At 40.5% G+C, this 24382-nt stretch overlaps 1 protein-coding gene across 1 annotated transcript in view; it reads left to right on the forward strand.

Moving 5' to 3' along the window:
- The window catches only part of LOC141803906 (partitioning defective 3 homolog), a 340481-nt gene that overhangs the window by 118618 nt on the left and 197481 nt on the right, over positions 1 to 24382 (forward strand). The window contains exons 3-5 of the mRNA XM_074687978.1: positions 8593 to 8776; positions 13490 to 13677; positions 15260 to 15403. Of these exons, the coding sequence (XP_074544079.1) occupies positions 8593 to 8776; positions 13490 to 13677; positions 15260 to 15403 (516 nt within the window). The remainder of the gene's footprint in view (positions 1 to 8592; positions 8777 to 13489; positions 13678 to 15259; positions 15404 to 24382) is intronic.

Consider the following 24382-nt stretch of genomic DNA (forward strand, 5'->3'; position numbering starts at 1 on the left):
GTGGGGGCTGTAAGCTGAGCTGCTGCTAACGTTAGCTGGGTTTACTTCTGCCTTCCTGGCTTAACTCAGCTTTTTTCCACTGATAGCTGAAGATCAAATCATTGGTGACTGAAATCTTTCATACATAGACCGTAGATAAATAGAAGATCATATAACATATCACTTTGTCAAAAAGGTTATTGGTGACAGAAATCGCGAAGGGAGTAGACTGTGGGAAATGTATGACTGTCAAACCAGCAGTTGGATCTGATACACTGACAAATGAGACACATGTTGGCTGTATGAACAGTGACATGAAAAAGAACAACCAGCAGGAGCTTGACATGAAAAAACAAATCTAGTTTGATGGAAAACATTTTGAATCTGTTATAGTTACATTATCAGTCATCTTCTACCACATCAAAAATTATTCCACTGAATAACACGGTCCCATCTTGGATTAAACAGACATCACTCATGTGAGGCCAGCCTTCCCACTCGTGTTGTACTTTCCACAGCGTATGATGAACCAGTTCCCCCCTTATGTTCCAGTGATCTGCCTTCCTCTCTTTCATTTCTATGTCAGCCCTCATTGATGATAGATTTGAGTCAATAAATCACCAAAGAACAGAGTGTGGAGCTAGACACTGGGGAAAACGCTGACTGTTGGTGTGGCTTAGTTCTGTGTGAAGCTGTAATGACCCGAACTAAAGAAACTGTAATTCTTGGACGGCTGTTCTGTATAAGCACTGGGACCTCTGATGAAACCAGAGCAAGCGATCACTGATGTGATGCAAGCCCAGACTCTATCTTGGTTGATTCCTCCCCCAGAACACCCCCCAAAAGAATGAATTCCCCTCTGAGAGACCTCTGGTTCCCCCTCCGTGGCCTTGGCTGCCAGCGTATTGTTCTGGCTGGAGTTAAGATGATGATTTATGAGCTGCAAGTGACTGCTGAGGAGTGGACTGACTCACACTTTCCATTGTGATTTACTTTGCAATAATTGTTACTGTTTTTTGGCTCATGTTTTTGCGGAAATATAGCGAGTGCAGGTTGAGGAGTTCTGCACGCTCAGGACATTAAATACATTAACCTGCATTTACAAAGATGTTATCTAACTTCCTGCTTCCATAGCAAGCATAACAAGGTTAAAGTTATAGTGTTAGGATCATGCATGGAGTATTGGAGTGTTGCATTTCACATAAAGTAATTATACATAAGAGCAACAGAGCAAATGACTCTAATTAGGCTGCATGATACGTAAGGGATAAGTCAGGGTCTTATCCTGTTTTAAGGGGTTTCTGTTTCCTATAATGATCTGCTCACCAAACGTTTCACTGCTTATCACCAACTTAGGACAAAAAATATGACACCATTATTTCATACATTTAAAAAATAAACAAAAGATAATGTTGCTACAAAAATACTCCGAATGTTTGTTGTGCTTGCTTTTATTATATTTTGGAGGGCTTTTCATGCCTTTAATGAAAGTGGAGAGGACAGTGGATATTAGGGCTGGTACGATATACTATTCTTGCGATTTGATTCTATTACAATCTTTTGTGGTGCAGATTCGATTTATTCCATATTTACGATTTTTGCGATTGTTAGTTTGCTTTTTTAACACCAGACCATGTGAAAAAGATAAATGACGATGATAGTGTCTACAGACTATATCAGAGGAAATGTTCAAAATGGGATAAGGAAGAAGTGATTACATTTTGGAGGTGATCTGGATCACTGTCTGGATCCAGGATTTTTTAAAAGGATTCTTTATCATTGTGAGATAGGGCCGTTTTCTCCATATGTGTATATAACTCCACAATAAATGGTCAGATTGGTTTGCAAAACAATACAAGACAAGGTCACCATAATTTCTGACAGGTGTAAAACTACGATCTAGATCCTGGCAATATTCTGGATACTAAGATCCAGAATATGAAATGTACTGGGTCATCATAATTTTCAACACTGTCAGGTAAAAAAATATTGTATAAACCTGCAACTAACACCAATTTGTAGCAGACAGTCTGCTGAAAGGGAGTATAACGTTGAAGTAGGACTAGAGTATTGCACCACAATCACAATATGCTTGGTGGAGGTCTGTTTTTTCTAGTTTTTTCTGTTGTCATTTGGTTGGAATATCAAGCAAACAAATCATTTGGTAGCTTGAACTTTTTGACAATTATCTGTTGATCCACCTCCTGATTGGTGTTGGTCCTCTCTTTGCATAGTGGTAATGACTTGTGTTTTGCTACTTTCACTCAGCAAAGTCGACCTCAATTTTGTTTATGGCTTTAAACTTTTAAAACTTTGACTTACACAGTTTCACACAATTTTTCTGGTGTCAAATCAAGAAACACGCTATTTTGTACTGGTGCCCTGCATGTCTTCTTCTTTCATAATTTAAATTTGAGCAGTTATAAAACAGCTTTCTGCATCACAGCCAAGCTGTGGTGAGAATAATAATACTTCAAAGATGAGAAAATAGTCACATGAATAATTTGTGGTTTCTTTTGTTTGTTAATAAACAATGGTTAAATTATTAAAAAGTCATGGCTCTTCCTTATTCTTAACAGATGCAGTGAATAACAGCAGCACTTGTATGAGGATTCTCTTTATGCAACTTGTTTGTTGCTGTTTTCTTCTCAGCCCCCCAGTCTTACGACACCATCAAAGCCAATGTCATGTTACAGTTTGTGGTTTCTTAATGTTTTTGTATGTTTTTTTTTTCACTTTAGTTAACACGTCTCTTTCACTTAGCTTCTTGTATCTTTGAACTGCCCTCACCATTTTCTACACTAGTGTCCCTGTTTCTTTCTGCTTGTGAAAAGTCAGCCAGTAACAAATCATCAACCTCAAGTTTTTGTGGCCCCCATACAAATTTAGTATAAGTATCTAATATGGGGAGATGGCAAGACCAGGCCAAGCGGTTGCAGCCCGAGCTAAAGGCTAATTAGCCTTTAGCTCGGGCTGTATCACTCTATAACACAGGGGCTATGCTGTTTATGATACTGTTCATTCCAACCCCACAGTCAGCAGTTATTCTGCAGTGGTCTGTTCAAACTTGAGAGTCTATCAATAAAATGAAGAGTGAGGTTACGTTAGCTCTGCTTGGTGGATGACTGGCAGGACATAGCTAACCAGGATTTACTAACTTTACACATTAGGGACACGTCTTTGAGCACCAGACAACCAGCTGCACTAAATATAAACGGCTACTAAACTATGTTAGCCTACAGATATGTCGAAGCACTGGGCTGCCGATGACGCTAACATATAGCCGGCTGCTACAACGTTTGTTTGATATCACATTTCAAATTGTACCGCTATGTAGCTGTACTGATAAATACCTTAACTCTGCGTGTTGTATCCAGTAAAAAGTTGTCTTGGACAAAGAAAATTTCTTTCGATCCCATATCCATTTAATCCAAAAACAAACACACACCTTACGAAAACTAATTTACGACAGTGTGTGAAGACTCCAGACCACAAGGTGGCGAGGGAGTGCAGTTGAAACAGATTCTCCTCATAGCATCTTTAATAACATAAAAATAAAACAATAAAATTGAAGGACTATTGTTCAACCAAAATTTAATGATCTTTTTTGATGTAAGGCAAAAGTACAACAAGACTCAAAGGTATGACATTGTTGTCAGGCAGAGATAACCTTGTCCACTGTTATCATAATACGTCGTCTTTATCTCATGATTTCCAGGGAAATAATTGCTGTAGCAACCCACGAAAAGTTAATCAGCAAATCAAACATGGGCTTGAGTTTATTTTTAGTCGTCATCCACGATTTACTGACACAGTTTCCCAAACTAATCGACACCCAATTCCCTTTGTACACAATCTATGTTCTCCTCAGGGCACAGCGACCCTGCTGATTGGATGGCACCTTCCCCTCTGTGTTTGTTGGTGTGTGTGCGAGCAAGAGAGATGATAGGTGGCAGGGTCAGGGCTGTGCTTGTCAACAAACCATGGCAATTATCTTTGACTTGGGGCTGTTTCGCCACACGCAGACAAGAAAAGGCTCAACAAAACATCCACCAGAAACAACGAAAGGTCCTGAGGGAGCCGCTGTCACTCATAACTGTTCCACAGGATGTTTGTACACAAACATTTCCTATAGGTGCTTAATTTGTCCAATATGTCCAACGTGTTTCCAATCATGTGGTCAAGGAGCTAAGCAGAAACACATTTGTAAGCTGGCAGTTACGACTGATTATTTCTGCCTTTCATTGGTATCAGACTGGTTAAAGATTATGGGTCCCTGCTTCGTTTACGGTGCACTCTGCAGCTGAACTAGTAATAACAAACACATGGCCCATAAAAGCACATGGGGGCTTCTTCTTCTGTGGTGTCCTCAGGGAGTAGACCAGGGGGAGTGAAGCAGGGATTGCTGACTCAGAGGTTCTGGCTGAACTCAGCTTTAATGAGAGAAGAGCGGAGGACTCTGTCAGAAACACACAGGAAGTTTTATATAGACGACGCAAAGAACATGGAAAAACCTCCTCCTCCCCAAAGTCTCTGTTTTACTTCATCTCCTTCCTGTATCCTCTTCATCCCCTCATTTGCATATTGTCCCTGCATCTTCTACACCTCTTCATTCGCACACACACTCTCCTACCCTTTGACCTCTATTATCCACATTACTGTGTGCACACATTGCTCCCAAGCTGATGCAAGCTGCAAGTTGTAATTTGGAGTAAATGTGTTCACATTTGTGTAAGGAGACCTAATGGGGAAAATGAGTCTCGATGTCTGTGTGAAGTGTGTGTGTGTGTGTATGTGTGTGTGTGAGTGCCCTGCAGAGCCTGTTCCTCTCACCAGGGAGCCTGTCCAGCGTGCTATAAACCTCCACAGCTCTCAGGCTGAAATGTGGCTGAAATGAAGGTTTAATGTGCTGGAAATCTGTTAGCTGGGTTTAAATGGTTCAACAATGTGTGTTTTTAATGGATCGTGTGTGTCTGTGTGTCTCTAAACGCAAATGTATATGAGTATATGTGTTTGATTGTGTGTTTTATTGAGATTGTTGCTCTTAGAGGGTGCGTTGAGTGTTTCCTTAGTAGTCTGTGTATACAAATCCTGTGTAGTGGATCAGCTTATTTTCAGTCTTTAAATTGCTGGTGACAAAATAATCATTAACATAAAGTTTGAGAAACATAATGGATCGTAACATAGGCTCAAAATGCTAAAAATTATAGCATATGTAGCAGATCAGAGCGATTTTGGGTACTAGATAGTGTTATGGAAAGGTATGTGATGATTTGACTTACAGATTCGACCCGTTGCCAGTATTAAATTAACGATTTCAGCTCCGTAGTATGAGGATAAGGAATTAAACTTGCAGATATTGAAAGCTGCCGTCAGAGTTGTTGGTGAAACAAGCATGAAATACCTCCCAACAGCTCAGCAGAATAGATTTGTCCTTTGGATTGGCTCTTTGTCACCAACATCCAGTCTGATTTTTTGAGCCAGCTCCAGGGGGACCCAGCAATACAAGGATTGGAGCTGTGCATACAGTCATTCATTGTGTCTATTATTTTCCTTTTTGTCAAGTTTTCCATTTTCCAATCTGTTTTTTTTTTTTTTCGATCAACTCCTTTACATTGACTCTAAAGATCTTTTCACACTAAGTCTATTTTTTTTTCGTCCAAAATTGATGCACGTTACAAAAGAAATTTGATCCCATGTTATGTCAATCACATTTACACACTCACGCTCAAAGTTTCGTCTGTCATTATTTTTTTCGGAACAGGATTGATTTTTTTGTGTTTATTTGCATCCGCCCAGCTCGTTTCCAGGGTAGTTTGACTATTCAGAGATGCTGTAAGCTACTTGCAAAATCATATTCTCACATTTTCTGTCATATTTTCTCTACATATTTTGGGTATTGTTTCGTTGATGAATGAAGACTTGTGTGTAACAGTGTGCCTGTGCCTGTGCCTGTGTGTGCTCAAGTGCACATACCTCAAAAATACTGACAGCCGCTGCTCAGGATCAGTTTCTTGATGATTCCATTTTTCTCATACTGCTAATTTTTGCAATTTATACAAAAATAAACGCGACGGATCCAGTGTGAAAGGTGTCTGTGCGTGACCTTTTTTTGGATAACAGATCCAAAAAAAAAAAAATGCATCTGAAACAAACAGAGTTAGTGTGCAAAGACCTAAACTCCAACCATTCCCACAGGAAATTTACATCTGAGTTTTGGCTTGGAGTTGATTGTATATTCACTTAGGGCAGACAGTCGGCCAATTATCTGTAAATCAACGTTTTATATTTACCTTATTCCAATGCAATAATTGTTCAAAAGTTGCACTAATTTTTCTCTCACGCTGGTGTTGTCTTTTACTCTTGGTCTGTTTTCATTCAACACTACCTGCTCTGATATCCAACCCACAACACAATCTTATTGGCAGTTAGCACAGGACCACGAGATGAGTTGCTACTGCAGCAGGTTAACTTTTAGCTACCAGACATGAGGTTGAAATTTTCAGTTTTGACTTAAGTTTTTTGGCCATTTGCTTCAGGCATCTTCATCGCCGCTTTATTCCTGAGACACTGAACGTGTCAAAACAAACTACATTGGGTTGTTAAAGAAAATCTGTACTGCTTCGGGGTCTTATGATTTAGAAACTACCCATTCCAAGTTTGCCTCATGTTTTACAAACCAGGACCACCCTCTTTAATTTACCAAAAGTCTGGTCAAATCCTTGTGTTTGGATTTTTGGGCAGAAGTGCCATGCATGTATATTTCCAGTTCCCTCTTCTGATACTGAAAAGTCTTTTTCACCTGCTTTCAATTTCTGTCCAGCTCTCAAATCTCATCATGGCTACAGCTAAGATAAATGAAGGAAAGGGGCACTAAAACATCTCAGCTTTCTCATTTTCTATTTCTTGGCAAGGACTTATAAAACTCAGTTTATATTTCTGTTTGTCTGTTCTTGTTTTGTGTTTTCGTAAAAGAAAATGTTTGGCCTGGGTCTGTTTCAGATCAGCTACTTTTAGCCACAGGCTGTTTTGTCAGGCGAACTTTAAAGTTCAAGGCTTTGTCTTTGGTCAGGATCATATAAATACATCCAGATGATCCGCAGTGATGTGCTGAACATATTTCAAGATGGTGTCCTCTCAGAATACTGGCTGATCTCCAGTGTGGGTGAGGTTATGTGGGTCAGGAGGGTAGAACATTATCGCAGACACGCCTCTATCGGATCTCACCACCAGGGACAGTTTGATCACATACTTTTGAGTTGGTAAATGTTGGATGGATTTTTCATTTTCTCCTTGGCTAAGTGAAGCCAGCTGAACACACACGTGGGCCTGTGGGAGTCACAGGGGGACGACGTGAAGCTCATCTTTAATCTAATAAAAGGGACTCGGTGGAGGCTGGAATTAATCAGATCTGTGAGGGAGAGGAGGTTTGAAGGTAAAGACGTGGAGTCATTTTGAGTGATGAGAGGATATGATTGGACGTAATGAGCACTTCAGTGTCATGATGTCAAATAGAGTCTAAATCATTCCCATATCCCGTTGGACTGTGTGCGGTCCTAATGCAGTCAAGCAGAAAGGGACCACCGTGTGATGGCTCCTTACCAAGGCCAAGACCATTTCTTGAGGGTTTACTGTAACTCTCTGTGCATTTTTATTCCTTTATCTGAGTTTTTATTGATCTGGATTTGTTTTAAAGAGTGAAGCAATTTTGAAAACCAAGTGTTTGACCTTAGTACAGCTGCTTCTTGTTAGTGCAGTTGGAAATATTTTGAAAAATGGAGACCACACCTATGTATTTAGTAGGGCTGGGGCAATATGATATACTTTTGATTAGATTCTATCACAATTTTTGGGGTGCCGGTTTGATTTAAATTGCGATTCTTTGATATTTTCGATTTTTGCAATTTTAAGTTTGCTTTTTTAACACCAGACTACGTCAAAAAAGTTAAATGATAAGATAATGTCTCCAGACTATATTAGGAGCCACATTTCCTCATAAAATGCACATCACTTGAATTTGATTTTTTTTTTTTGACAAAGAATATGGATTTTGATATTGTCAAACAAAAAATCCTAACACATGGATTTTTGACATTTTGACCCACCCTTAGTATTTAGACTTGAACCCAGTGAGTAATTGCCAAAACTGCAGTTCCTCAAGTGTCCACTTGAGACTGGTTCCAAAAGCCAGGGAAACCCCATTAAAGCACACATGAAACGCCAGTTTTCACTAGGGCTCGAACCCAGTTTAATTCTTTTACAATTTTTGGGGTGCTGATTTGATTTGAATTGTAATTCTTTGATATTTCCATTTTTTGCGATTTTTATTTAGCTTTTTTATCACCAGAAATATTTCCCAAAATGCACCACATGTTAGTCGTTTTATAGGATTTATTCAGAGTATCTGACATCTCAACTTATTTCCAACCCAGCCTATAAATAAAGACTATAATGAAGGATTTAAATTTGAAAAAAAAAGAAAATTGATTTTTGAACAAATAATCTTGATACTTTGATACATCAACTTTCTCTCCTATCCCTAGTTTGTACAGTATTACAAAGCACGTAACTTCACATTACTCAAATCCTCTGTTTTCCTTTCCTCTTCCACAGTTGATAGCCGTGTATGAAGAACAGGAGCCCCATCATGGAGGCGATGGTACCAGTGCCAGCTCCACAGGGACCCAGAGCCCTGACCTGTTTGCTGCAGACCTCAGTGCGGGCAGCGGGGCTTCGGCCTTCCAACCCTACCAGGCAGCCAGCGAGATCGAAGTCACACCCTCTGCCCTGCGCACCAGTAAGTTCCACCTCTTGAGTAGAAATGAGTTACTGAAGACCATTACGTGATAATTCATCCGCAATAGAAGCTGTTATCTGCAGATACAATCAGGAAGTAAAACATGCACTCTAGGAATGATTAATAATTGACTCGATTGTTCTTATATTCCTCTTAAATTACAATTCTGCCGTCCTCATTAGTGTCAAAAGTCAGTGGCTGCTGCAGTATACACCAAACCAAACCAAACAAATTACCTTATCACAGCCCAGCTGTACCTTCGCCCAGTCTATAAATTCTGTTAATTGGACAGGAGGACATTTTTTTTCAGGCGCAGATAGCCGTTTGATCCCCGGCCAAAGTGGCTAATTGGTTCTATCGGCTGCCTCTTAAATCAAATGTGACGCCGTGAGCGTCCACCTCTGCAGTTTTTGCCGGCCAAGTCGCTTCTCCTACTGTAATTACTGTGACTCTGCACGGAAACTGACTTTCATAGGATGTTTGTCAATATGGATTAGGTAACACCTTTTGCATGCATACATAAGAAGAAGCAAACAAATGCAAACACAAACAGATATGGAGTGTAAAAAAAACTCATACTCTCACACTTGACCTGTGTCTGAGTATGTGTTTGCTTAAAGTTTGAATTTAAGAAGCAATTTATTCCTTGTTATCAGGCTTTATATTTTATGAAATGTTTATCTATGACATTCGCAAACCATTACAGGTCTGTTTATTCCAGTATTAATGCATTTAGTATCTAACTTTATTGGAATCTTGGTTGAGATTTTAGGAAGCTTTTTTTTAATTTAGCATCTTTTATTAGCACTAATAATATCTGACTGGATGGAGCCCAGCTTTTCCACCACTGACCTTTGACTTGGCAGTGATTGACACAACAGCCGTCAAACTATCCTCTTCTGTCTCTGCCTCACACACAAACACACACACTTATACACACAGAAAGTGAGGGAGGTCATTCCACTCCTAATTGGATTTCTGGATGAGATGCTGAATGTGAAATTGTAGTAAGAAATTGAACTCTGGGGCATAATCACACCTGCCAGTTACGTCCAATTTAACCGTCTCCATAATAAATTCCAACCCTGTTTAATTGACGCCACCGAATCTCATCAGCTGAATTTATTAGGATTTAAGAGAAATGTCTGTCACAGAAGAGAAGGAGTTGATTTATTTATTTTTTTTTGACTAGAGCGTAATGAGAGTAGCTTTCAATTACTGATTTACGTCGGTTGGAGACGAGAGGTGCTGGACTCAGTGGGTCTCTGCCAGATTTCCTTGCTCGGCCCACCAACTCAAAGGAGAAGTGATTAAGCTCATTAGTCAGAGAGCTCGATTGAAATTCATCAATTGATTGATGTCAGCTTCTTGGCTTTGTTCAGTCAGTGCAGAACCTCTGCAGACATGAAAAGACAAAAGTGGTGTAGTTAACATGTGAGGCTTCACGGTGCCAATTGGCAACATCAATTTCCAAAATTCAACAATTATCCAGAGAGAAAAGCTGTATTTGAAGTTTGTTATTAGTTCCTTAACCTCCAAAAGTAGTAATTCAGCTTGAAATTAGTGTTTTGCTGTTTTGAATTCAAAGGTTTTGGCAACAACTTTTATTTTTGTTGTTAGAAAGGAACCTGTCACTGAACCTTGATGCTGTTTTCAGGTTTTTACCATGCTCTCTTGTCAAAACTAAATCCTCTGGAGAAAGTAAAATAAAAGCTAAGTAAGGACAAAATTTAAATATAAATTACTAGTATAAAGTGGTGTCCAAAATGTAAGAACACTTGGCAAATATAAGGGTTTTCGGTTATTTAAACTGGTCATTAAAATACCTGTAAAACAAATGAAATATCTCCAAAGTCATCATTATGCTCTTTAGACCAAAGAACTGAGCCATCAAAAGCAGGATAAGGTTATTTTTTCCATATAAAGAAACACGAAAAATGATGGACTAACCACCTCAAGGCTGGACTTCAACCCCATCCAGCAAATTTGGGGGAGTTTTAAAATAAAGTGGACATATCTATCGAAGATTTAAAGGAAAGGCTTTGGCTTGAGTTGCAGACGGGAGGGGAAAGCATTAGTATTGAAGTTCTCTGGAAAAATACCGACACTTTGCCACAGACATGTGCTGCTACAACTTTTGCACTGCATAAAACTGAAGTCTTATCAATTTTTTTGTCTTATTTTAAGTAAAAATTGTCTCAATACACTCGATATGAGCCGCATTCAATTCATTGCAGTTTTTCCAGTGTGAAAAAGGTGGCAAACCAAAAATTTAAGCTAAAAGAAGATTAAAAAAAAAGGTAGGACCCACTTCATCCGGTATTTGTTGAACTCAGAGTATCTATCTGTTTGTCTAATGATCATGCTTTAAAGACAAAAGAAAGGTCAACATTTTATGGTATGTCCATAGACTGTATAAAACATGGATGTAGTCTTGCCGACGTCATCCGTCTGTTCAGAAAATGAAGCACATCGGCTATTGCGGCCATATTGGTAGTGGCAAGGGCTTAGAGTACAGCCATAGGGCGCCTGTCGGTCATGTGACCCTCAGCTGTGCCTCTTATTGGGGGAGCTCGCGGTCTTAATATCCTCTAAACAGCCGAGTTAGAAAAAAATTCACCCCCCGAACAGTGGGTGCCGGTAGTAAAAGTAGCGACTCAGACAGGAGACATTTGTTGAACCAGGCCGTAAAAAGGTTAGCACTTCTGCATCGTCTCATATTCTTAGACCGGAGGTTGCCGCTTGGGCATGTTTGGTGTTCTCGTACTTTTGGCCACCGCTTCATATAAAAGTCATGAAAATGTGATAAGAGCTGCATTTTAGATATAGAATTAGCAAAGTAATCTGCAGTCATGACACCAGACGCTTGGCCAAACCAATAAGGTGAACACTGGAGTGTTTCCCATGTGTCCTACAGAGTCAAACTTATTTTAAAGATATGTTGAACAAGTTGAGAAGTTGGTACCAGTTGGTGGTGTTGGGCTAAGTGCTGTTGCCTCATAACAAGAAGGTTGAATGCATGGGTTCCCTCCAAGTTAGCATTTCTGGTGTTACCTCTTAGAACTCTGGTTTCAACTAACAGTTCAGTGGCGTGCTCGTTGGGTTTAGGGATGCACCAATCTGATTCTGGTATCAATTTTGATACAAACTCAAAATGAGGAAGAGATTGGAAATCTACTGCAATGATCTGATCCACTGGGCAGATCCATTCAACTCAAGTTATAAAGCCTGACGTTCAACATTCCCTGTCTCATCCTCATAATGAGGAAAAGTGAATGTTAAATTGATACACGTATCATGTTGGATTAGTATCGTATCGGCTGTTACCAAAGCCAGAGTATTGGGACTCCAAAAGTTAGATTATAGGGGTGAGTGTGTGGATGGCTGGGAAAAGAGATTAACATGATAGATGAATAGTACCATGTAGTTGTTAAAGCTAAAGGAGACACCCGCCCCAGTGCCTCCTGGGATTTGTAGTAAGGTCAGTGTTGAGACTTTATCGGCCTGTCTGTTTCCATCTTCGACTCCATCTGCTGCTTCCCACAGCTCAGAGCTGTTTGTGGTCCCACGCACCATTTGACCCAACAACACCAGTCAGCCAATTACACGAGTGTTTACCAGCACACACTCTCAACAAAAACTATAGCTTTTGGCCCTGATATCTCCAAATACAAACACATGTCTACAAAATACCGACTCATCACTGACACACAAATAAAGCCACTTTAGTTTGTATACATGCAGAGACGTTTTAACAAAAGCATTAAGTGTTCAGTGACACGTTCGCTGAACTACAAACTCATGTTTATCTAAGAGTACACACACGCACTCACAAACAGATGGACAGCCTTAACCTTGCCATGCACTCACTCTCACAATACACACAACGTCAAACAACTGTTGACTCAGACACACTCTCCATTCTTGGAAGAATCACAGAGCTTCCTGTATGAACACACACACACACGACCACGCAACAGGACATGGGAACAGAACATTTGGCCTTGTTTTCTAAAAGAGCTTTTTAAACAATATTTTAGATGTTGGTTTACACTCATCTCCCTTGTGTGGTCTGCTGTGTTTTTTTCAGCCAGTGAAATGTGCCTGTGGGATTTTTAAGAGGTTTGAAAGTGGGAGATTTTTAATGTCATAGCTGTGTGTCTTGTGTACGAGCGCAGGCTGGGGTGTTTCGTGCTCACTGCCCTTGTTGGAGTTGTTATTTTGGACCTTGGCCCACTTCCCACACACTGTAACTTTTTAAACAGAGTGAAGAGTTTTAATGGAAGGCTTCCACTTCCACGGCTGTTTCTCAATAGGCTCTCTCTCTCATATTGTTGTTCCCACACAGTTTCTCTGCGCTGTGTTAGGAGGCAGTGCACGGACAGTAAAGTGGAGCTGCCTGATTAGACTTCCAGTGATGAGTCAGATTAATCCACAATGGGATGATAATGAAGTCTGAATGATTAATTGCCTTTATTAGCTCCAAACATTTGAGGAATGAAATTTGTTCCAGCCTATTTACATCAATCATCCCTCATCTTGAGTCTTATCATTACAGCAAAGGCTAATGGTTTATTCAGTTGGTGCATTTCACTGATAGACCTCGTCCCTCCTAACAAGTTTGAACATTTGCAGTGTTATTTTCCAGTCTGAGAGTAAAGCTTGGGTAACAGGTCGGATAAAAGCTATAACACTGTTTCTCTCTCTCATCAGATATGCCCCTTCATGTCCGACGCAGCAGTGACCCTGCTTTGACAACCATCAACGGCCCATTCAGTGGCAGCGAGTCACGAGTCCAAACAGATGAGACGCCATCAAGAAAGAACCCGACCCGCTGGTCCACCACCGCTGGCTTCTTGAAAGCTCGGCACTCCTCCGGCACCAACAGCCTGGAGAGGAAGGTAGGAGGCTGTTGAAAGCAGGGATTGTGATTTTCCAGCTGAGTGTGGCTCAAATGAAACAGCTTGGATGGAGGATAGTGAACATTTTACAATATGTACAGTCCTCACACACCCACTGACACCAATACGCCTCGAGATGTGCTACCCACCTTAGTGGACTACTTATGGCTCTGACACAACAAGGGTGCGCTTCTAATTGTATATTCACTTCTTGGTATCCCAGAATGCTTTGCACTGAAAAGTTGCAGAAAACAATTCATGGTAGTGAATTTTCAAACATGCTGTGCTCACTGCTGTGGATCTGCATGGCAAGACTGTCACTTTAACTGCATTTGCTGATCATTACAAATAATTGCTGGTTTATGGTATCTGCAAGACACGTGAAAAATGAGACGCGCAGAATCAACATGAGAGACCAAGTGTGGCTTTGTACTTTTTAACCCACCACATGGCGTCAGTTGGCATCTGTTCCCAAACTGCAGGGGGCAGGATATTGCAAACTGAATGTCTACCACAGAACTAAACTAGAGTAGAAGGAACAACATTTATTTTGCTAATTCCTCTTCTCTGCTGAGTGTGGCCGCTATTTCACACCAGGAATTGTTGATCACTAGAGCTTGGACGATATGTTATTCTTGCAATTTGATTCTATTACGATTTTTGGGATGTTGATTTGATTTAAATTGATATTCTTCGCTATTTACGACTTCTGCAATTTTTAGTTTGCTCTTTAAATACCAGTCCATGTGAAAAAAAATGCACATCACATGGGTCAGAGAGAAACATTTCACCCTCTGCTGGAGAAAAGTGGGTAGCCTTTTTTCATATCCTGTTGATAAACAAAGAACAAAATGAAAAATCTGAAAAAAAAAAAAAAAAAATTGACATTTGGCAAAAAAATCCCAATTTTGATATTGCCCAACAAAAAGATCCACGTATATGGATTTTTGATTTTTTTTCTTCCACCCTTAGTTATCACAGTGATCACTGTGTGATGAATCCAATAAATGCTGGTATTTTTGTACTTGGAATGCTAGAAGCTCCTGTTTGTTGGTGCATTTCGGTGCCTAAGTCAGAAATATTTGGTGGTGATAGGGAACTTTTGCGCTTGAAGAAGACTATGCAAGGGGTTGAGGCAGCTAAAATTTTTCCTTGTTGAGCTGTGCGGACTGCATGGAAGTCTAATATACATGTATATATGTTAATGAGCTGAACCAGTGGATCTCAACTGGTGTTTTACAACCCAGAAGTGTGTCCCAAACCCATTTTCAGTGGGTAGCAGTGCCTTTGCCTTGGCAAAAAAAAAGAAAGAAAAATCGAAAGAAATCCTGTATATTTATTTTGGAGGGGATTTTTTTTATGTCTTTTAATGCTAACTGACACCAGTCATTTGACAGCATAGAATAAGTTGTTTCATGAGCTAATTGAGCTTTAGGAATTATGACTTGGGATATGGGCTTTACTAAAATGAGGACACAAGATGATAAAAGCCTGGTCCAGAAAAACTTGACTAGAAAATGAAAACATTTTTGCTCCAGGTCCAAAATGTGTAACCTAACATCATCCTCTTCACTTTTTTCAGGGTAAAGGTATGGACACTTACCGCAGTCTGCCGAGAGACGCAGGGACATGGGCCAATCAGAGGGAGTTTCAGAGAGAGACGGCCCGGTCATCACTTAGCGCCAATCACCCCATGGTGGACCGCTGGCTGGAGAGACAGGAGCAGGTAGGACTGTGTTCAGTATAGATGAGTACAGTGAAGTGTAAACAAATTGGATGCACTCGTAGCCTTGATGAGGATGCTTTTGTGTAGAGTCTCACAGAACAATGAGAGCATTATTTTTACCACCAAACATGCCAAAGTGCTGTTTAAAAAGCGGCTGGAGAGCAGGTAATTAAATGCAAACTCCAGATTGAAAATGGCATATTCCCTCTGAGGTGTACAGAGAACTATAACAGACTACAAAGACATATGTAAACTCTACATAAAGGTACAGCACCAAGCATGTCTCAAGTTTTATATGTCTGGACAGAAAGCAAACAACTGATACTTCAAGCTATCAAAGATTTACAGCCGGCCCCAACCTCTACACTCCTTCTGCCCTAAACTCTGTGAAATCAAAACTGAGTGTCCGAGATTGAGTCCAGGACGTGACCCACTCCTATCACTCCCCTGGCTCACACTAGAGACGTTAGAAGTGAGACATTTCACTACAATCCACACTGACACACGAGTCATGGGTGGAGGAATAACAAAATGTAGATATAGTAAATACAGTAAGCCACACACACTACATATGGTCCTGCTTAACTCAACACTGTAAGGACAAGGGCCTCTCCTCCCTCGTGGGTCATACTCAGCAAGGTTTTGTATGAATGTGTCCATAAAACTTGATAACATATCATAACTCACATGCAGCATTCGGTTCTTTTTTAGCCTAAAGGTCCTTCTCTCAAAATATGAACTCATATGTTAAACAAAGCAGAACTCTGCTGTTTCAAGAGGGTGTACACGACTGCTGTCTAGTCTTTTTATGGCCTGTTGGTTGTGCTTGTTCAACATCTGTGCTGTGGAAGGAAATCTGACAAAGGCTGTTGTAGGACTTTTGTTGCTACCCAAAGTGGGTCATACAGAATATAATGTAAACAACACACAGACAAAGAAAGGTCTAGATTTCTGAACCAAGACTGTCTGGTTGTTCCTCAAGTTCTATTAAGTTTTGTTTCCACAAAGCTGGAAGTTGTTAAACGTTCTTCAAAGTGAGTTTTTTATGAGAAAAATTGCTTTTTTTGAGGTAAACCCCCCACGCATAGCTTGATACTTCTAATGTCAAGATGTTCACACAGGTGCAAATGTGTACAAATGGTAAAGCAATCAATAGCTGTGTCCCAATTCAAGGGCTCCTCCAAAATGCGGTTAAAGTGGCCGACGAATCCGGCCTCCTTTTCGGGTGCTGTGAAGGATGGATTTGGTGAATCTTTCTTAGCCTCACATATCCCAAGATTCATTGCGTGTGAATGCCAGAGATGATGGACATGGCCAAGCCCCAGAAGGAGTCTTGTTTTATTCAGCTGTGAAGGATTTCTGGCAACAACTATGTGATTGTTTTTCTAAAACATTGAAGAAGACTTTGTTTTACTGTTGAAAAATGAAGTGTTTGGGCTCTTTTTAAGTAAATACCGAGAAAAAAAAAACACTTCTTTATAAATTGTCTTATTTTGGAAAAAAAAATGTTTATAAATGTAAATTCTCTGGAGGAAAAAAACATGTATTTTTTCCTACTTTTTTTTTTTCAAGGGAATTCAAACAATTCATTCAATCAATTCAGTACTCTAAAAAAAATCAGTAAAAATTATAATAGATTGCATTTTATACCTTTTTCAATGATCTAACATCCCCCCCCAGTGTTTCTTAACTCTTTTATGTACATTGTGGTTTAAAACTCTGTCAATAAAGAAAATAATCATAAAATAAAATGAAATAAAATAAAAATTATGGTTAAATAACATCCTGTTTTAAGGTTTGGTTTACGTATTTGAAAAATAATGTAAGTCTGACAGGTGAGGGCGGCAATGTGTGTTGTCAAAAGTGACAAACAGGAAATGCTCCGTAGACCAGTCCATCTCAGTTTGGCCATTGCGGTCTCCGCAGGCTACAAAAGCCGGATCCTCCAGAGGCTGCAGACCCTAAGTTGGGACACAGCTTATGTATCCCTTGCACCGTACTGACTTCCATACATCTCAATTCAGTTGTCCCCTACTGGCAATCACAGGTATCACACCTCCAAGGCACTTGTGCATTGTCTTTTATTTTCAAACCCTTAGGCTTCTCCTACTTCTGTGCAGCATGTTCTGTCTCCTTTAACACTGACAGTCAGCCACTTCAGGCTGTATGTGCTGACTATCACATGTAGTTTGTACATTATGTCCTGCAGCGTTAGCTTTCGTTGCTCTTAGCGGCAAACATTTGGCTGATTCAACATGTGCATTCAACGTTTGTCACTGTCAATAAAACATTCTGACTCCATGTTCAGCTTGATTAAATTTAATTCTTGCCATTCCCCTTATCGCTTCCCTGTAACCTTTTTCCTATTCCTCCAGCAAACAGACGTGGTCCAAAAATGCTGGTGCAGAGTAAAACACATTTTAACATTGGCAGTTGCAGTTTTGTTATCACATATTTATTTTTGTATTCAAGCGTATGACAAAAACTGTTTAATTGGACTCAGCGGTGTGAACAGGGATGGCAAATTAGTTTTGTTTTTCTTTCTGCCTGAGTTGAATACTTACGAGATATTTTGTCTCATTCAGACACACAAATAAATCGCCCCCGGTTGGCTTTTGTCTGGGAGATTTTGGGCAACTTTGGATCCAAGGAGTTTGTTTGTTTTGATTTTTAATGGTCGTTAAAAATATCCTGAAGTCTCAGCAATGTATCATGTTAGTTATTCTCTGCACAGCCTCTTCTGCAGAGGGGTTAAGTGTACATCAAATTCTCACAGCTGCTCTTTCCCTTCATGTGTCTGATAAGAGGTATGAAGGGGCTGGGGTGGTAGAGGTCACTGCAGGATGGTGTAGTCGGTAATAATGACCTGCTGTACACCATCTGCTCCCCTCAACTCACACACACATACACACACAGACACAAAGCAGTGCCCCCCACCATCGTCCAATACTGCAGAGAGCCCTCGCTGTGTCTTGAACAGCTCTATCAGGCCTTGTGGTGTGTGTGTGCAAGAAGTGGTCACATTATGAGACACAGATTTGCCAGCACTGTCACATTGTGCTTCTTTGACAAAGCTGATTCAAAGAAACTTCTAGAGTCATATGAGAACTAAAAAAAGAAACCTCTGGAGAGTTTGAAGTCAGCTGCAGCAAAGGTTTAATCTCTTCTAGCAAGCGAAGACGAATCCAAACAAACAGTCGACTCCAGAGTGGTGTCACTGTGTTAGAGTGTTTTGATTGGATAAGCACATCACATCCCACCATCACAACATTTAAAGTAAAATCTCATTTTTTGGACTTCAACTTGAAAAAGCTACAAATGTTTGCATAAATATTGAGTCAGCAAAAGAAATCCTGCTTTATCGTGTTGTAACGACTCATCCTCTCCTCTCCTCTCCTCCCTGTGCACCTGCTCCTCGGGTCATTCCTCGGTCAAGTCTCACCCCCTCAATCAGACACACACAGAGTCTTAGAGCATCCTGCACAGCCACAAACAGAGTGTCATGCTGCTTCTGTTTTTTTCTGGTTATCCCATAAGCTTCAGTATCATTCTTTCACACTCAGTATTCATGATTATTTTTAGAAACACAATAAACAGATTATCATACCTTCAGTCTCAGAGTATATGAGTCTTCCTGTAGTGTTGTAGCAGCGAAGTGTATGTGACTGATACAAACACCCAGCTCTGTTTCTCCTCTTGTATCTCCATGACTGATAGTACAGTCCACTTACTTCTTATCAGCGACACAGAGACACTCAGTTCCAGTACGACGTCTGTTGTTGTTGTTTTTGTTGGCTCATCTTGTGTGTTCAGCCTTTGCTCTCTGTCACTGTTTCATGTCACAGTGATTTAAGCTCCACTTAGCTCACGTTCTTACAGGAAAGATGTGGTAACTCTGCTGTGATGAGAAAAGCTTGTATTTTGTTACAGTATTAGATAATCACATTTGGGAGATTTGAGATAAACCAGAAGCAGGGAAAACGTCACTTTACTAAGCAAAAATCTGTGAATGTTCGACAGTGAGTGTGGACTTATTGTTGTTTTCATGCGTCTGATTATCTTTCTCTGTTGTTGTGATAGTGTTATAGGATTACTCATCACTACGTCTCCTTTGGCTGTGTGGAGTTTAGTCAAGATACCCGAGGACTGCCACATTTTAACCAGTTCAACATCATTCAAATGATCCTGAAACCAATAACCTTTGTTGTAATGATGCCCTTCTCCTGAGGGGGCGCTGTGGGTTTCACCATACTGTGGTTGTTTAATGAACTAGGAAAAACATGGGTGGATATTATTGTCAGATTATGTGTAGATGCACCTTACTGTTCATATCAATGTTATTTAAAGAATAATTTATTGGGAAATGTTTTTATTTCCAGTCCATTTCTATCCAAAACAATGCAGGTGGTGCATAAATTAGTATTGATTTGCTTCTAATTTTCTCACAGTGCATAAGCTGTATTGTTCACTCTCTGCATTGATTAAAGTCTTCTATACCAAAAGCAACAACAGTGGATTCTGGACATTCACCCATTTCTTGGACTTGAGTTTTTGCCAGAAAACGAACATCTTTTCATGATCCCACCAGCACGAACATGCCTCCCTTAGCGTTATTTTAAAAAAAAGTAACAGTTGAAATGCACCAGATGTGTCTCCAGTACCTCACCGCTCTGTCACAGCACTAAATCGGAAGTCTAAAGCCGCGTTTCCACCAAGCAGACCGGTTCCGTTTGTCTTGGTATGCACTCATTTTGTGGAACTTCCACTGACTTATCTCGAGACAGATCCCCTGATAACCGAGACGAGCTGTCCCACTTTTTGGGACCCTTTTGTAGGGGTGCCAGACTGAATCTGAAATTTTCCAATCTGATCTCGGAAGGTGGAGCTACAACACTGCAGACCATTGATTGGTTGAAAGAATAATCACTTACCCTGCGACAGCGACTGCATTTCTCTTGGTGGTACACAGACTTCTCTGAAACGAAGCTTGATTGCACTTTGTATGAAAGAGCTACATGCCAATCACAGAGAGGATGAAATGCTGCATGTCTTCCATCTATGCTCTTTGTTTAATGTGTTGCGTTTTTCTTCTTTGTTGGCTTTATTAGCAGGGTAAACTCTGTCACACTGCTAGGGGGTTACGCTATTGTTTAACAGCTGCGGCTTTCAGCATCCAGCTTACACGCTGCCTACCACGAGAGGGCACAGTTTGCTGTGGAAACGGAATCAAGCTTAACCGTACCAAACCGTGCCAAACCATACTGAACCAAACTGGACTGCTTGGTGGAAACACGGCTAATGTGTCAACTTACACTGGATCTGCTCCATTCCAGTTCATACGCAGCCATCCTATTTTTGAAGTGTCAATTCACAGTCGGGAAGCTTGAGTGGAACAGGAAGTGGTGCTCGTTAACTAACTAAAAACACCCTGTGACTTTCAAGATAAAACAAAAGCACTGATATTTAGCTTGCCTATGACAACAAATGGACATTTTGAGCTGAGCCAGGCCAGGAGTCGACAGATCTGAGGTTTTACAGCCCAACATAAATGAAAAGAGACTTATCAATAGATGGGAGGTGCGGGAACTTCTGTCATTCATGAGGCTTGCCCACAGCCGGTGTGAGTTGATGACCGCAGTCAACACAGAAGGGAGCAGATGTATCTGGTGTATTTGAGGCGTAAGTCAAGTAAACTAACCAAAGTTACAAAATGCCTCAAAAAAGAAGACAAAATAACTATAAAAAAATAAATTAAATAAAAGGAATTGGCAGCGTAAAAGTTAATTAGTCACACAAGAGTACATTAGGCAAGATGGCAGCCCAAGGACTCAAATTGTATTGTCTTGTGAGCCTCTTTTTTTTTTTTTTTTTTTTTTACAAAACTCAGCCCATCAAACAACCCAACCAGCTGCCATCTCTACCACACAGAAAGACAAAGTGTTCTCCTACATTCATAAGTCAAGCTATTAGCTTCTTTCATCTGCAAACAATTGCACACAGAACAGAGAGCAACAAGGGAAATAGCGCCAACTCCAGGTAGAGAAACAAAATTGTGCCTTTCCTCCTAACCAAGTCTGCTAGGTACAGTTTAGAAGCTGATTTTTAGTGAATGTAAATGCTGTTGTGGGACTCTGTGCATAGGAAAAGGTAAGCAGCTTAGTGATAAAAGTGATGGATGAACTTCCTTTGTGTCGGCCTCGAGGTGTTGTGCCTTTGTAACTGTAAAGTTATGTATGAGTGTGGAGTCAGAGGAAGCTAATGCATCCTGAGAAGAAATAATACGCTTCAAACACAAATAAAAAGGAGCTGAATCTGGAGTCACTTCTTTTAAAAGAACATTGAAGGTTATTTCATGCCTCCTGCATTCTTCCCAAACCCTCTCTCCAGTTCATTAAAGCGCCAGAAAGACTTCTGCTGTAATACAATTAGCTCAGAAAGCCATTTTGCAGAAGCATATTGAGCCTTTGTTAAGAGTGTAAAATAGAATGGTATGGGAGTGAAGAATAGCACAGTGAGAGTAGAATATGCAGTGATTTAATTAGAATAGAGCAGCTTTGGAGTGATGAATTGAGCCGCACAATTTCCTCAAGTTAGCCTCATCTTATCTTCCTCCAATGAATCCCGAGGAACAGAGGAGGATGAAATGAAGAGAAGTATTAGAATAGTGTCATATAATGAAGCAGGCGTATTTTACTTCAGCAGAGGATTCAGGCTTCTCACATAACAAAACAGGGAGAACAGGGCTGAAGTGAACCAGATTGAATCACATTCAAATGAATGAAACTATTCTCCCTTCCCCAAGTGGGTGATTGTGAGCGCCTGCAGCAGCACCGGCGGCTCCCTGACACACAAAAAAATTGAACTGTGATAGTTGGAGGCTGCGTTCACAAGCCCCTAAACTCCCAGCACCCTTTGGCAACAGGTAGGGGGTCGCCATGGCAACAGTGGGCTGTCAGCAGAGTGTGTATTAATGAGAGCTGTTTGGAGGTGCTGCAGCAGGGTGCAACATCAAGGTCTGCTCTGCACCCTGTGTGTGTGTATCAATGAGTCATGAGGACATTTATTCGTCTGTATGTGACTGTGGATTAATGTGTTTGAGGCCTCGCAAGTGTGTGTGTGTTCATGCCTTTATGACTTTGCCGGTGTGTGTTTGTTGTTTGTGTGTCAGCTGTGAGCATGTGTTAAAAAAACCAGGAGGCTGCAGACCGGGTTGCAAATCAAGCAATTAAGAAGAGAAGCCGCTCAGCCGCCTGCAGCGTGAGCATGGACAGCTGAACCTCCAGCACAATAATACAACACACACATGCACACACACTTACGCACACTCACAAACAAGACTCACCCTGTCTGGGTCAATTTTCACCTCTGAGGGGAGACAACAGTCTCTGTGGACCTACATGTCAGGGAGCACGTGTCTGCTGCTTTGATGTGTTACTTTTCTTTGTTTCCTGTGGGTGTTGTTACAGAAACATGTATCTGTGTGTTCTCTGTGTGTGTTTAAGTGTGTGTCAGTCCAGATGCACTTATAATATAATGATTTACGTCATGTGTATCCACCTGTGCAGATTAGACCTGCACTTTTTCTGTCTGAATCTTTGATTAGAAAATCACATCGCAGTCCAGAAATCTGGTCTCAAAGCATCAATCAACAATGGCTGCTTTAAGTTTAAGATGCATGTTTTCACAGCACAGCAATAGGCATGAGTCTGAATGTTCACATCACACCTTGAGGTCTCCCCCTGAGGTCAGTCAACACCTCCGTTCCTGAGACCTGCAGCTGGAGCTGAGCAGCTTTAAAACAGAGATCCCTGTTTTCACTGACAGCTTTCACAGAGGCTGTCAAACCCAAGAGCAAAGGATGATCCATGATGATTTCCAAACAAAGACGAAGACAAAAAAATACAGGAAGAATATATTAAACTTTTATTAACTCACTGGCTGCCATTGACATCGTTGATTAGGTTTTTTTAACGGGGCAGGCTTGAAGACAGTCTGGCTGAGCTTACTGATGAACTGACTGACTGAATGAGTGTAGGTGGCACTCTTAGGATGAGAGATCAGAATAGAATGTGAGAAGAGGTGACAGACAACGAAGAGAAAATGGCAAACGCTGCGAGTTGGACAAGTCCAGGCAGCTCACACTCTGACAGAGTATGTGTCACAATTTTGAGAAAAGACGACAGAGATCATGGAGAGGATCAAAGGATGGAGCTTCGGAGATGAGTGCTTAAAGCCAATCAGTTTGTTTTTCTGCAGTTTTTGGTCAAAATCAGTTATTTTTTTGTGAAAACAGCCCATGTTCTACTGCCAATTACTGAAAAACAAAAAAAAAAGGTAGAAACAAACATCATTTACAATAAAAGAGTCCACTCTTTGTTTTGGTAGTTTTGTTGTTTACGTAGTCATAGAACACAGTGTTCTGTTGGTCTTGAAAGATTGGTAAGTGCTCTAAAATGTCTGGCAGCCAATGGGTTAAAGGTACTGCTCATGGGAAATAGAGTCTTTTTGTATTGGAAAAACACTGCTGATTCCTTCTAAAGGTGTTGTTACATTTAACAACAAACAGAAAGTTCTCATGGCACCTTTAACCCTTTTTTACCCAGGTATCATACAGGTAGGGATGGGTACCTTTTACATTTGAAACAATACGGTACCAATGTTTGGTACCTGGCAATTGGCATCGGTACTCAACACTATCATTTTAATAAAAAATATTTTTTTTTCAATTTCATGTTTTTTTTTTTTCAAAATATAACCTTGCAATGCTGTGGAAAAATTGCCTATTCTTCCACTCTCTTACAGACACAAGGATGCATTTAGGTACCTAAACATGGTACCTTTTGATTTTATGTGAATCAGTACCTGGTACTTTTGACAGAATTTGGTCGGTACCCACAAAAGTACCTAATTCGGTACCAATCCCTACATACAGGCCACCTGGTCTTGGCCTTAAAAGAGTCAGAAACCATGCCCAGAAAG

This window comes from Halichoeres trimaculatus, unplaced genomic scaffold, assembly GCF_033239565.1.
Source record: "Halichoeres trimaculatus isolate MK-OKI-2021-1 unplaced genomic scaffold, fHalTri1.1 fHalTri1_scaffold_15, whole genome shotgun sequence".
In the NCBI taxonomy this organism is placed as follows: Eukaryota; Metazoa; Chordata; class Actinopteri; order Labriformes; family Labridae; genus Halichoeres; species Halichoeres trimaculatus.